At 48.3% G+C, this 14517-nt stretch overlaps 1 protein-coding gene across 1 annotated transcript; it reads left to right on the top strand.

The window, feature by feature from the left end:
- Nucleotides 1-1682: 1682 nt before the first annotated feature.
- RAB33A (RAB33A, member RAS oncogene family) lies at nt 1683-14189 on the top strand. The gene is made up of 2 exons (XM_003931122.4): nt 1683-2431; nt 13601-14189. The coding sequence occupies exons 1-2, from the start codon at nt 2174-2176 to the stop codon at nt 14054-14056; spliced, it is 714 nt and encodes a 237-aa protein (XP_003931171.1). The 5' UTR covers nt 1683-2173; the 3' UTR covers nt 14057-14189.
- The last annotated feature ends 328 nt before the right edge of the window (nt 14190-14517 follow it).

The following is a 14517-nucleotide window of genomic DNA, read 5'->3' as shown; positions in this document are numbered from 1 at the left end:
AAAGCCCCGTTCTACTTTGTGTACGGGATGTGCCTAATTAATAGTTACCCTCCCCCACCCAAAGCTATTCTGTAGATAAAGATCACCAGGGGCATTAGCTTCCAATACAGAGGGAAATGATCCAGCAAACTAGGTATCAGACTAATCAAAACCAAAAATACTGTACGATGATGATTGATACATAATGAAAATTGGTATTCATAAGGATGATCTTTGATTCGCCAACTAAGATTAAATCCTCATCTGGGTAGTTTTAATGTTGAATAGTATAATCTAGGGTTTTAGAAATGGGCGACCCACATATATGAAAAGGGTTAGCTGTAAATATATTTGCTAACTCAGTTAATAAACTCATTAACTGGAAGGCACCATTCTGAGTAACTTGGACGTCCTTGAGAAGTCACATCCCAATTTGCTTTCAGATGTATCACTGATGCACTGAATTGTTTTTCTCTCAGCAGAAACAGATGTGGTCATGTTTGAGTCTTCCTGCAGCTCAGCCTCCCAAATAAGATGGCAACTCAACTGTGCTGCTTGAATCCCTGACCTTGGTGGCATTAGCAATAACTCACGAGTCAGTGCTATCAACGTGTGCCAGTGTTACCTTAGCTTATGAAATATGTGGGGGGAGAAGTAAAGTCTTAAAAACAAACAAATGGGTGCATATATCATATGTAAGTTGCATCCTAGTAGAGTTGATTTCAAATTCTGAACCCGGGAATCACTTTAGGGAGAGGGAATACCGGCCTTGACCAAGTTGTGTGAGATGATTAGTACGCTTTGGGAAGCAGCCCCCAATACTGCAAAGAAGTTGCGTTCATTTATCATCTTCCAAGCATAATCTAGGCTTCTGGCAAATTAGACCCAACCACTTTGTTCTACATTCAGCTGCAGGGGAGTGAATCCTCCTAGGGATTCCCAACTCCCTCCGAAACTCCACCCTTCTGGAGTGCTTGGGAATGGAAGGCACTGTGGAGCTTATGCCATGTCCCAAGATCCTCCACCTGAGCCAATAACGGTTAGCCCCAGAAACAAAGTCCCCTTTTGCTGGAACTGCCACCACTAGCTTCCCCCCTTCTCTCAGCCTCTGTGTGGCCCTCTCCCGCGGAGGGCCTTCCCCATTGGCCAGCCAAACACAACCGACTGCGGCAGCCAATAGGAGCCGCTCTCCTGAACATTCAGAGGATGGGTGCTCGTGGTGTGATGAGGGGAGGTTGGCGCCTGGTACGCGCTCCCCTACATCTGGCAAGTCCGTGACAGAAACAGTAACACCCCCTACACACGCACACGCGCGCCTGCTGGCTTCCTCCTCTCAGCTGTGCAGGCCCCCGACAACCCGCTGCATGTCTTGGCAGCGCCCTCCCAGGCCGCCTGGGGCCTGCGAGTGCACCTGCTCACTCAATAAGACAGAGCATCCCTTTATCCCTAGGTGGGGGTAGAGGGGACAGGGTAACGGGGACCGGGGACCAGGAAGGCTCCGCTCAGCTGGCCGCTGCTCCCGAGGTGAAAGAGGTGCCTCCGCCCCCACCCCACTCCCGCCGAGTCGCGTTGCTCCAGCAAGGTCGAAGTGATCCAGTGATGCCTTAGGGGCAGCTCTTTGTCCTCCCCAGCTGCACTCGCTGCCCGCTGACCCCATGCGCTCTGAGCCAGTGGGGGCGGGAAGCCCGAAACTTATAAATGGGGGCAAGAAGAAAGAAGTCTATCCCGGCGTGGCGTGTGCCGCTGTCCCCACCCGCTCCCTTTCCTCCTGAGGCTTCTTCCCTCCGGTCCATCCCTGGGGTGCAGGCAGGGGACGGTGTGGACCGACGCGCAGCGGCGGCTGGAGCAGCGCCGTAGGGTCCTTCGCCCAGAGCATCCGGTCCGAGGGTACACACAGGCAGAAGGCTCGCAGCTCATCCACTCTCCTCCCTCTCTCCTCCTCTCCCTAGCTTTTGTGTTGGTGCCTCCGAGCTGCAAGAAGGGTGTGCTGAAGGAGGAGGAGGGGGGCCGGGGTGAGAGGCACCCCCTTCATGCGCGCGCGCACACGGTGCCGGCGCACGCTCACACGGGCGGACACACACTCACGCGCGCACACACACGCACAGAGCTCGCTCGCCTCGAGCACACGAACGTGGACGTTCTCTTTGTGTGGAGCCCTCGAGGGGGTTTGGGGCCCCGGTCCGGTCCGGGGGAGATGGCGCAGCCCATCCTGGGCCATGGGAGCCTGCAGCCCACCTCAGCCGCCGGTCTGGCATCCCTGGAGCTCGACTCGTCGCTGGACCAGTACGTGCAGATTCGCATCTTCAAAATCATCGTGATTGGGGACTCCAACGTGGGCAAGACCTGCCTGACCTTCCGCTTCTGCGGTGGTACCTTCCCAGACAAGACTGAAGCCACCATCGGCGTGGACTTCAGGGAGAAGACAGTGGAAATCGAGGGCGAGAAGATCAAGGTGATCCAGGGGGTCAGGTCCGGGAAGGGAGGGACCTGGGAGCGGACCCCGCCCGAGGCATAGCTCTAGCCCAGCGTCCAGCGTGTGGCGGTTTCACCTCTTGCTGAGCCAAAGACCCTCAGCCCCTCTTCACCCCTTTTCACCTCACTCAGCGGGGCCCCATCCCCACCTTACTCAATTTTTTAGGGAGGGCAAGAATGGTGGCATTCTTAACCTTTGCCCCTGCCTGACAGGTCCTGCCAGGAAAAGCATGTTAGAGCCCATCCTTGACCCCTAGCCAGAGCAGCGGCACCTGTGGGCAGAGGGAGGCAGGAGGTATCTCTGGGTCCTAGTCTGTGGGATGGATCCCAAAGCACTTTACACATCCCGAGGTCTCTTCTACCTCTTGGGTGCTGATAGGCTGCAAAACCCCACTTTGGCTAAGCCTCAAGGCGTTAGAGGGAAGGAAAGGATGGAAATTCATGGAGAATGAAAAAGCTGTTTTATTCTGAATTGCAGCTGAAAGTTAAGATTAGGACTGAGTTGAGATGGGGTGGAGTGGAGTTGCTCTGGCAGAAAGCCACGAGCCCTTCTGAAGAAATTGAGCCAGGGTCACCAGCCAGCCCTTTCTAATTGACAAAACTTGTTGGTTTGGAACAGGGCCCCTGGAATGGTATCTTCTTTACTTGTCTGCGGTATCTAATACAAGAACTGCTCCTTATTCATTCTGTTGGTATTGTCTTCAGAAGGTCTTTGTAAAAATGTAGAGTGACTTAACCGGGGGCCCAGGGAAATGCTCAATCCTCCCCCTCCATAAGTTTATGTAATAGGTGAAGTGCAAATATTCTTGTCTGACCATTTGTGCTCACCTTTCATTCAGAAAAGGTAGAAATGTGAGATGACAGGAATATGTCAGTGTGCAGGAGATGGCGGGAGGGAAGACATAACAAGGGCAACTTTGTGTGTCAGGGAGCAGAGGGGGCCTTTATAAAGGCACTGGGATCACTGAAGACAACTCTAGGCTCACAGCCGGTCTTTCCTTGAGCCTGTGGTTGGACCCTACGCAGAGTCAGGGTGACAATAAGCCTTCTTCTTGCTGGTCAAATGGCCACAGTGACCATAAGGCCCCTCTTCTGAGTGACATGGAGAGAAGAGCTGAGTGACTGATGAAACACTTGAAACTGTGTAAGAGTCCTGACTCCTTGATTATTAAAATAAATGTGTTCTAAAATTGGCTTCAGAAACTGGGCCAGCGCACTAGATGTCAGGAAGATGGACAGCTCAGTGCTGATAAGGGAGAGCCTCAGGGTCAGGAAGACAGAACATTATTTTGAAATTGTGATCTTCTTGGCCCCTTGCATTTTGGAGGAGAATTGCTACATTTCCTTTTAAAGTCAAAGGCGATATCTGTCTCTGTCCTTTCCTGGGGCTCTTATGTTGACATTTGCTTGGTTAGGACTTCCCCTAGTGTGTCTAGCTTCTTTAATTTAAGACTACAAGATTCTAGAATTTCTAAAACATGCCTTTGTAATCCAAAGTAGAAATATCTTTACGGATGGGCTCTTAAACCCTCAAAAACCTTAACGTTTAATGCTCTTATTTGCTTAAAATCAAGTGTTACGGTGAGCTGAAGAGTTCCCTGGATTTAAAAGGTGGGAAATAAGTCCATCTGAAATTTAGATGGAGAAAAAGGAGGAAGCTAGAAAGTGAGGAATGGGAGATGAATACTAGTGGAAGAGTCACCACCCAGTGGCCTTGGGGGAATTTTTAAACCATTCCTTCTCTTCCAACACCCCAGTACTTAACCAAACTGGATTTTATAGTCTCTGCCAAAGACTCCGGACTTTTTCCCAGAGGGCAGAGCCTGTGACAGTGTGACTCACAAGAAACAGAACTCAGCACAATACCACGTGCACATAAGTGCTTAATAAAGGCTTTTTTTGGGAAGATGATATTTTCAAGAGGACAAAGCCTTGTGACACTGCTCACGGAGGAGTCCTGTGAGGGCAGATTCCGAAGGAACTCAGAGTGGCACATGGGAATGGGGAGACGGTGACCCTGCCTCTTGTAAATCTGCTGCAATCTCAGGGCCAGAGCTGGCAGGCGAGAGACCAGCATGTCTGTGGGAAGACGGCAGAGCCTGGCAGCTAGCACGTGATCTAGATAGGAAAAGATTTGGCCTCACACTCTGGCTAGCCTGAAGTTGTTCAAGGAATACGTGCCAAAGCCATGCTTGGAGATGACTGCCAAAGCCTTCTCCCTTTGGGAGAGAGAGAAAAGTCCAATGTGACAGTCCGAGGTCACCCTAGACCACGGCCAGCAATAGAAGGCTGTTGGGCTGTAACATACCAGCCCTTGCAGGAGAGTGGTAGAAAGGTCTCAGCCAGCTCTTCTCAGTCCAACGGCAAGGGTGTGGCCTCTTCTGGGCGGCCTCCCTGTGTCCCAGGGTAACACATACATGAACCCCTGCTAGGGACAACTGATTTGGTGTAGTTGGAGCCACGCTCTAATTAATTATCAAGGCCATCCCCAGGAGGAAGCCCCATGTGCTGTCTCCAATCATTATGTTTCCCACCCCCACCCCATCACAGCATTTGCAATTGAGTCCTGATGAACTCAATTGTGTGAACACCAAGAAAAGCCTCCAATGAGTAGGCAATAATAGTAATAATAATTTCTACGCATTGAATAAGCAAAGAGCCCAGGCTAGGCACTTTCCATGCATTGTCTTACTTGCTCCTCACAGCAGCTTTATGAAATCAGGACTATTATTATCATTCCCATTTTATAGATAAGGAGATTGAGACTGAGAGGGATGAAATCACACAATGGCACATGGATCTGAGCTTCGGTCTTCGACTCTTGAGCCCAAGCACTTTGCCACCTCACTATCCTGCCTTTCCTGTGACAGGGCCACAATTTCAACCCACATTCAGAGACCATACCCTTTACCACAACATTCCACTCTAGAGGACAATATTCGGCCTCATAGATTGGGGGAGTTTGACAGGGGGAAGTAGAATGCCAGGCAGCCAGTCTTGCTTTCTCTTCTAGACCAAGGACTCAGGGTTATAACCCAAGGACCCAGGAGCCTTTCAGATGTCCTCTTCAATTTACATCCGGGACACACAGAACCCACCTGGTTTTACCTTTTTTTTTTTTTTTTTTTTTTTTGAGATGGAGTTTCACTCTTGTCACCCAAGCTGGAGTGCAATGGTGGGATCTCAGCTCACTGCAGCTTCAGCCTCCTGGGTTCAAGCAATTCTCCCGCCTCAGCCTCCCAAGTAGGTGGGATTACAGGCGCCCACCAACACACCTACTTGTTATATTTTTAGTAGACATGGGGTTTCTCCATGTTGGCCAGGCTGGTCTTGAACTCCTCCTGATCTCAGGTGATCCACCTGCCTCGGCCTCCCAAAGTGCTGGGATTACAGGCGTGAGCCACTGCACTCAGCCCTGGGTTTACTTTTTGCACCTTGACTGTCTCAACTCAGATATGAGAGTCAGAGAATGTTCAGAGATAAAAGAGACTTTACAGATTCTGTAATCCAATGTCCTCCTCCTTCAGATAAGAAACTGAGACTCAGAGAGGGAAAGTGACTTCCCCAAGATTACACAGGGCCAGGCCTAGAACTCAGGTCTCCTAATTCCCTTTCTGGTGCTCTTTTCACACATCGTGCTGCCTGGCTTAGAAGAGCACAAAATCCTCCCTCCAGCCTAGCTTCATGATCCATCCAACCCACAGGTTATCTATGACAAGGACCCAGAAGGACATCATAGCTGACAGTCTTTCGTGACATCAGCCTAGGAAGGGTGTAGGCATCCCCAACCCCAAAGGAAGGGTGGAGTTTCCCTTAATGACTATGATGTGTCTATCACCTACAGATGTGGCTAAATTTAGTCTGTCTCCTAAATGCATTGGAAAATGCTGAAAAGGGGTGTGTGTGTGGGGGGGGAGGGTATATAGTAGAGAGGAGGCTAAGAAACTTATTTATTTTTGGAGATAGAGTCTCACTCTGTCACTGGGCTGAAGTGCAGTGGCGCAATCTCGGTTCACTGCAACCTCTGCCTCCTGGGTTCAAGCGATTCTCCTGCCTCAGCCTCCCGAGTAGCTGGGACTACAGGCATGTGCCACCACGCCCAGCTAATTTTTGTATCTTTAGTAGAGATGGGGTTTCACCATGTTGGCCAGGATGGTCTCAATCTCCTGACCTCATGATCCGCCTGCCTCAGCCTCCCAAAGTGCTGGGTTTACAGACGTGAGCCACAGCGCCTGGCAATTAAGAAACTAATTTTTGAACCATTCTTGGTAAATTTGCATGGAAGCTGCACTTTTGTCTATAATAGTTTGGTTCCTTTCACAGGCTGGGCACTCCCTGTGCCCCAGCCCTGGGGACCATTCAAACTGCAGGTCAGCTGTGGCTATGGGCAGGTACAGCTCAGGACTGTGAATTTCTGTTCCTCTGCTGATCACTGGGGGAAAAAAAAACACCTTCCTGTGTTACATTATCAAGTGGATGGAGGCTGAGCTAAGCGTTCCTCGGAAGCTGCCTGCAGTCAGAATGACATCATGTCTTCTTTAGGGCTTCTGAGCTTCTATCTTCTGCCAGTTAGCTTAATGGTTAATTATCCATCAGTGTGAGTTTCTGTCTCCCTTGCTGCTTCTTTCTGTGTATGAGTTTCTCTTTGTCTCTGGCCTCCTTTGCCATTCTCTGTGTCAGCTTTGTGGGTGGATCTTAGATGCAGATGGGACACTCCAGCTAGTTGAAAACAGGTTTCTTTTAAACTTTTCCCATCATCCACTGGGGCACCTCCAAAGGTTACAGATGTATTTGTGTCCTTTTTTTTTTTTTTTTTTTTTTGCACTTCTACCCTCCCCCATTGGCGTCCAACAAAAGGACATTCATGCCTCATCTCTAGAAAGATGTCAGTCATGTTTCCTAGGGAAAAGAAATCCCCCTATCAGCTAAGAGCACGTGCAGGGGGTGGAGGGCTGCTGAAGCTCACTCAGGGAGGGCTAGCACCCAGAAAATAGTTCAAAAGGCTAATTTCTCTTTGGCAGTTCCCCACACTGTGCCCATCCATCCTCCTCCAGCACCCCATCAGTTCAGGCCTGCCCCCCTACCACTACCCATGGCCTGTTGTCAGAGCAACTGGAGGCCGAGGTTGAAGTGAGCCGAGATCATGCCATTGCACTCCAGCTTGGGTAACAAGAGTGAAACTCTGTCTAAAAATAAATAAATAAAACCGGGTGGGTTCCGTGTGTCCTGGATGCAAATTGAAGGGGACATCTGAAAGGCTCCTGGGTCCTTGGGCTATAACCCTGAGTCCCTGGCTTAGAAGAGAGAACAAGACTGGCTGCCTGGCATTCTACCTCCCCTGTTCAATTCCCCCAATCTATGGGGCTGAATATTGCCCTCTAGAGTGGAATGCAGTGATAAAGGGTATGGTCTCTGAATCTGGGTTGAAATTGTGGACTGTGCCTTAGATCTGTCTCACCTTCGAGAAGCCAAGCTTTCTGCGTTTTCCAGGATGAGAAACCAATGGACCCAGGGCACACGGGAACCATACCAACAGAAGAGGGCTTGATGGCCTTTCTGAGACCAGAGAAACAACTAATATTTGCAGAATACTTGACATCTTCCAAAAGCCCTTTCTCATGTGTTATTTCACTGGATCATCCCAGTGACCACAGGAGGATCAAGGTCCCACTTTAGAGATGAGAAAAATAAGGCTCAGTTCAGGGAGGTTAAAAGATGTGTCTGGTGTTTACTCAGCTTCTACGCAGAAGAGCTGGGATGCTCGCTGCCTTTCCAACAGTGCCTGTTCAAGTTGCTGCCCATCTAGACTTAATGGTGGCGGTTTCAAGCCATGAAAGAAGGGAGAGTGTGTATTAGGCACTGGGTCAAGTACTTACAAGGAATACTAATCCTCACAGCATCCCTACCTGATTACTATTGTACCATCACTTACTAGATGAGGACACTGAAGACAGAGAAAGTAACTTACCTAAGGACACCTAACTAGTACATGACTTGGGCCAACATCTGCACCCCGGTAGATTTGACTCCACTATACCCCACTGGCCATCTGAGAGAAACAAGGACCCCGGGGTGCACGTATGTGGCTGAGAGGCAGTCTTCACCCCATCCACTGTATGCATGTGGTGCCCACAGGAAGGGAGGAAAGGGTGAGAGGAGAGGCAGCTGCAAAAGAGGAAGGAGATGCTTTCACTGCCTGGCGGGGGGCACAGTTTATGAAGATGCTGAGAACAGGAACACCTAATTCTCAAACAAAATGAGATCACTGCTAGGCAAGGTGGCTCACACTTGTAATCCCAGCACTTTGGGAGGCCGAGGCAGGATGATTGCGTGAATCCAGGAGTTCCAGACCAGCCTGGGCAACATAGGGAGGATCCTATCTCTACGAAATAAAAAAAAAAAAAATGAAAATTAGCTGGGTGTGGTAGCATGTACCTGTAGTCCCAGTTACTTGGAAGGCTGAGGAGGGAGGATGGCTTTTGCCCAGGAGGTCGAGGCTGTGGTGAGCCATGATTGCGCCACTGCACTCCAGCCTGGGGGACGCAATGAGATCTTGTGTGGAAAAAGAGACAGACAGACAGACAGACAGACAGACAGAGACAGACCAGGGGGGCAGATCACTTGAGCCCAGGAGTTCAAGACCAGCCTGGGTAACATGGGGAAATCCCATCTCTACCCAAAGTACAAAAATTAGCCTGGTGTGGGTGGGGGTGTGTGCCTGTGGTCCCAGATACTTGGGAGGCAGAGGTGGAAGGATCACCTGAGCCTGGGGAAGTTGAGGCCACAATAAGCCGAGATCGTGCTATTGCACTCCAATCTGGGCGACAGAGTGAGACCCTGTCTGAACTTACTTTGTTAAATGAGATTATTTCGTGTGTTTAGGGAGCTTGCCTGCTGCGATCTTCCTTTCTGATGGTTCTGAGGCCACACCACTGCTTATTCTATTTTCTGCTGTGAGCAGCCTGCTTCCTGGCCCCCCTCTCACTGCAGACATGTCTGCAAAGAACGCAGGGTGGGGTTTATAAAGATCTGGAAGGGAGCAGTGCCTGCAGTTTAAATTCAGAGCCTCCAAATAAAAGTGTCAAGGCTCCCAATAGTGTTGGAAAGGCAGAAGAGGTCTCCAGCCGTGAGGGCCCTCCCGGCAGTTCCGGCAACATGGGTGGCGTATGCAATTATGAAGCCAAAGAAAAGCCAAATGGCCAACCTCACTCAGTCTCAAACACCTCACACACTCCCACCCGTGTTCCTGCTAGTGGCAGGTATTTTTAGAGTCCTGAGCTCATGGTGTTAAAGCATCTGCCACACGCCTGAGGGCTGGTAGGGATTCAGCCTTCTTCAGAGGCAAGAAGCAAGAGTTAAGACTTCTGGGGGGTGGGGTGGGAAGTGGGGATCAGGAGCCAAGTTGTAATGATATTCTTGGACTATGCCTGCTGCCTTCTTACTGGACTCCATTCCTCCGGTGGTCTGCTCTCTCTTTCTTCCTGTTCAGAATACCATGGAGATGGGGAAGAAATGAAAACCTTTCCCGTCTCTGCCTGCAGAAGCAAATCAGTCTTTGAAGACTTGTGTTTTTGCTGTGTGCTCACGGTCAGATGTTCCCTCTGAAATCATCTTGGCAGCTACCTAGGATCCCAGACTGTTTGTCGTTTTAGTGGTTCAGGTCATCACTGCCTTTTGATAACATGGCTGCTGCTGCTAATGATGATGAAGACAACCTCAGTGACGAGTGTGGTCTGATGCAGAAAAAGACTGCTTACAGTCTTGCTGGAGAGCTGCCAAGAGCACTGACGAGACAATTAGAAAACATAAATCTATTTGAAATGGTATGATGCAGACTCCAAGTGCAACAGAGATTCCTAAGAAAAGAGAACTGAAGGGAAGCTGGCAAAGGTTTGAGGAACAAGCCAGAGGCATGAGCTGCACCTTGAAGAATGGGTGAGATCTGGATAGGGTAATGATGGGTCAGGCGATTCTATAGGGAAAGAGTAGACTAGCACGACCCATGGTACAGAGGAGGGAATTAACCAGGTGTAGCTGAGTAGTTTGAAACCAGGTTAGCAAGGGTCAAATTATGGCACAGGGCCGGGCGCGGTGGCTCAAGCCTGTAATCCCAGCACTTTGGGAGGCCGAGGCCGGTGGATCACGAGGTCAAGAGATCGAGACCATCCTGGTCAACATGGTGAAACCCCGTCTCTACTAAAAATATTTAAAAAAATTAGCTGGGCATGGTGGCGTGTGCCTGTAATCCCAGCTACTCAGGAGGCTGAGGCAGGAGAATTGCCTGAACCCAGGAGGCGGAGGTTGCGGTGAGCCGAGATCGCGCCATTGCACTCCAGCCTGGGCAACAAGAGCGAAACTCTGTCTCAAAAAAAAAAAAAAAAAAAAAAATTATGGCACAGAATTCCATTTGTGGAGTCCATGTGATGGCACACACAGTAGAGGGCTACAGTCATTTCCTGAAGAGGTGGATGGCATGCTGATACCAGCAGGGATTGAGGAAAGCTAGTCAGAAAGCAGTATTCAGAGACCAGGTGCGGGGACTCACACCTGTAATCCCAGCACTTTCGGAGGCTGAGGCACGTGGATCACCTGAGCTCAGGAGTTCGAGACCAGCCTGGCCAACATGATGAAACCCTGTCTCTACTAAAAATACAAAAGTTAGCCAGGCGCAGTGGCACATGCCTGTAATCCCAGCTACTTGGAAGGCTGAAGCAGGAGAATTGCTTGAACCTTGATGGTGGAGGCCTCAGTGAGCTGAGATCACACCACTGTACTCCAGCCTGGGTGACAAGAACTAGAGTTCATCTCAAAAAAAAAAAAAAAAAAAAAAAAAAAAAAAGAAAAGAAAAAAAAGAAGAAGAAGAAGTAAAAAAGAAAGCAGTACTCAGGAGACACTGCATTGATACTTTGCTATAGTCCAAAAGTGAGGAGAGGAAAGGCTGGCTGAGGGCTGAGGGACACAGAAATCAGAATAGAAGAAGGGGTCAATCTGAAGGTCTCGCCAGAGGAACTTGGAAGCCACGTCAATAGAGGGAGATGACGGGGAGCCTGGACAATGGAAACTGATATACGGAATGATGACTCTAGGGCCCTGTAAAATCTTCACTCAGCCGACAGATTCAATTATATTTACTAGATTATACTTACTGACTGCTAACTCCAAATAAAGGCTATACTTCGTTTTAAGAGCCATAGCAGTCAATTAGTGGCCATAATCAAATTTTCCTTGATAACTGAGAATTGTATAGGGCCTTGGGACCATCATTCTGAGCATGAATCTCCCTTGTCCAAGACATTGAATATATAAAGGGAAATAGATTGGGCTGAATGTATATCTCCTGGGAGTTGTGTCTTCGCATATGTTACAGATAGCAGCTTTTTCCTTCATAATTTGGCCTTTATCCCAAAAGCTGAGATACAGAAGAAAAAGCCAGTGAATTAAGTTACCTTTTACATAACAAAAAAGTAAACTTAAAAATAAATTGGAGGCTGGGCATGGTGGCTCACTCCTGTGATCCCAGCACTTTGGGAGGCCTGATCATTTGAGGTCAGGAGTTCAAGATCAGCCTGGCCAACACGGTGAATTCCCATCTCTGCTAAAAATACAAAAATTAGCTGGGTGTGGTGGGAGGCGCCTGTAATCTCAGCTACTCGGGTGGGTGAGGCAGGGGAAGAGCTTGAACTTGGGAGGTGGAGGGTGCAGTGAGCCGAGATTTGCCATTGCACTCCAGTCTGGGTGACAGAGCAAGATTCTGTCTTTAAAAAAAAAAAAAGTAATGAAAAAATATATATACCACCTATAGTCTCATTGCTCATAAATAACCATTAATGTTCTGATGTGTACACTTCGTCTGTGCTTTGCATATATTTATTTTTAACATTAAAAATATTGAGACCATAGCATATGAAAAATTTTGTATCCTGCATTTTCACTTGTATTTTGTGAGCATTTCTCTCACAAATTTAGTCTTTAAAAACATTATTTTAATGGCTGCATAATATCCCACTGTACAGATATATTTTCATTTTTATTTTTATTTATCTATTTATTTGAGACTGAGTCTCACTGTGTCACCCAGGCTGTAGTGCAGTGACATGATCTCAGCTCACTGCTACCTCCACCTCCCGGGTTCAAGTGATTCTCAGGTCTCCGCCTCCCGAGTAGGTGGGACTACAGGTGTGCACCACCAGGCCCGTCTAATTCTTTGTATTTTTAGTAGAGATGGGGTTTGACTATGTTGGCCAGGCTGGTCTTGAACTCCTAACTTCAGGTGATCCACCCACCTTGGCTTCCAAAAGTGCTGGGATTACAGGCGTGACCCACTGTGCCCAGCTCCACTATATAGATACAAACTTTAGCTATTCCTCTTCTGGTGAACATTTAGGTTTTCCCCATTTTTTAAAAAAGTTCTAAATAACACTGGAAGACGTTTGTACAAAATTTTGACCACATTTCTTTTTCTTTTGTATAGTTTTCTGGAAATGAGATTACAGGTCCTAAGAGGTATGAACAATTTTGAGGTTCTTGATAATTTGTCAAATCGCTTTCCAGAAATGTTGGCCAATTTACAAACCAGTTTTTCAACTAAAAATCTTAAGTTTTTTTAACTCGATATTTTCAGTTAACAATCTTAAGAAAAACTTGACAAAACCTGAAACTTCTCTTTATGCTTTGATAAGTCCATTCTGCTCATCTGTCAAAGAACCACTTCCTGTGTCACAGCTTGTCACTCCATTTTCTTTTCTTTCTTTCTTTTTTATTTATTAATTTTTTTTTTGAGATGGAGCCTCTCTCTCGCCCAGGCTGGAGTGCAGTGGTGTGACCTTGGCTCACTGCAACCTCTGCCTCCCGAGTTCAAGTGATTCTCCTGTCTCAGACTCCCAGGTAGCTGGGACTACAGGCGCATGCCACCACACCCAGCTAATTTTTTGTATTTTTACTAGAGATGGGTTTCACCATGTCAGCCAGGATGGTCTCAATCTCCTGGCCTCATGATCCGCCCACCTTGGCCTCCCAAAGTGCTGGAATTACAGGCGTGAGCCACTGCGCCCAGCCCACCTCATTTTTATAATGCTACAGAACCATGTTTTCTCCTCTCTGTTCACGTTTCCTTTTCTGACTCTACGTTTGGGTTTTTGTATCTTCCAGGTTCAGGTGTGGGACACAGCAGGTCAGGAACGTTTCCGCAAAAGCATGGTTGAGCATTACTACCGCAACGTACATGCCGTGGTCTTCGTCTACGACGTCACCAAGATGACATCATTCACCAACCTCAAAATGTGGATCCAAGAATGCAATGGGCATGCGGTGCCCCCGCTAGTCCCCAAAGTGCTTGTGGGCAACAAGTGTGACTTGAGGGAACAGATCCAGGTGCCCTCCAACTTAGCCCTGAAATTCGCCGATGCCCACAACATGCTCTTGTTTGAGACTTCGGCCAAGGACCCCAAAGAGAGCCAGAATGTAGAGTCAATTTTCATGTGCCTGGCTTGCCGATTGAAGGCCCAGAAATCCCTGCTGTATCGTGATGCTGAGAGGCAGCAGGGGAAGGTGCAGAAACTGGAGTTCCCACAGGAAACTAACAGTAAAGCTTCCTGTCCTTGTTGAAACCAAATGGTGTAAATACAAGATAAATTATCACTGGAGTTTTTTCTTCCCTTTTTTTCTGTGCCTGCATAATGCTGACACCTGCTTGTTTCCATACAAATTGATATCAAAATAAAATTTGTATAGATTATCACATGGCTTTTTGTCTTGCTTTCCTCTAAGACATTCCTGACTGTGATGAGTGACATTCCCACGCCAGGGCACACCCCCTACCAGCTTTCTAGGCTCTCTGAAATTCTCATCATTTGAGTCACTTCTTTGGGACTAATTCATTCTCTCACTCAGTGTAATCGGTAGGCAGAAACACCTGGTGGGGATAGGACACAGGCCAGAAATGTTTTTCTAGAGAGCAAGTGCAGGCGGAGTGCTAAAGAAGTCCTGAAAGGAGATGTGGGCTCATCAGTATTTCCTCGGTTCCCTAGATACATGCCTTGAATGTCCAGATAGGCTACTCTCTCCGT

The sequence above is a fragment of the Saimiri boliviensis genome, chromosome X, assembly GCF_048565385.1.
Source record: "Saimiri boliviensis isolate mSaiBol1 chromosome X, mSaiBol1.pri, whole genome shotgun sequence".
NCBI lineage: Eukaryota > Metazoa > Chordata > Mammalia > Primates > Cebidae > Saimiri > Saimiri boliviensis.
This window is presented reverse-complemented; position numbering and strand designations above follow the sequence as displayed.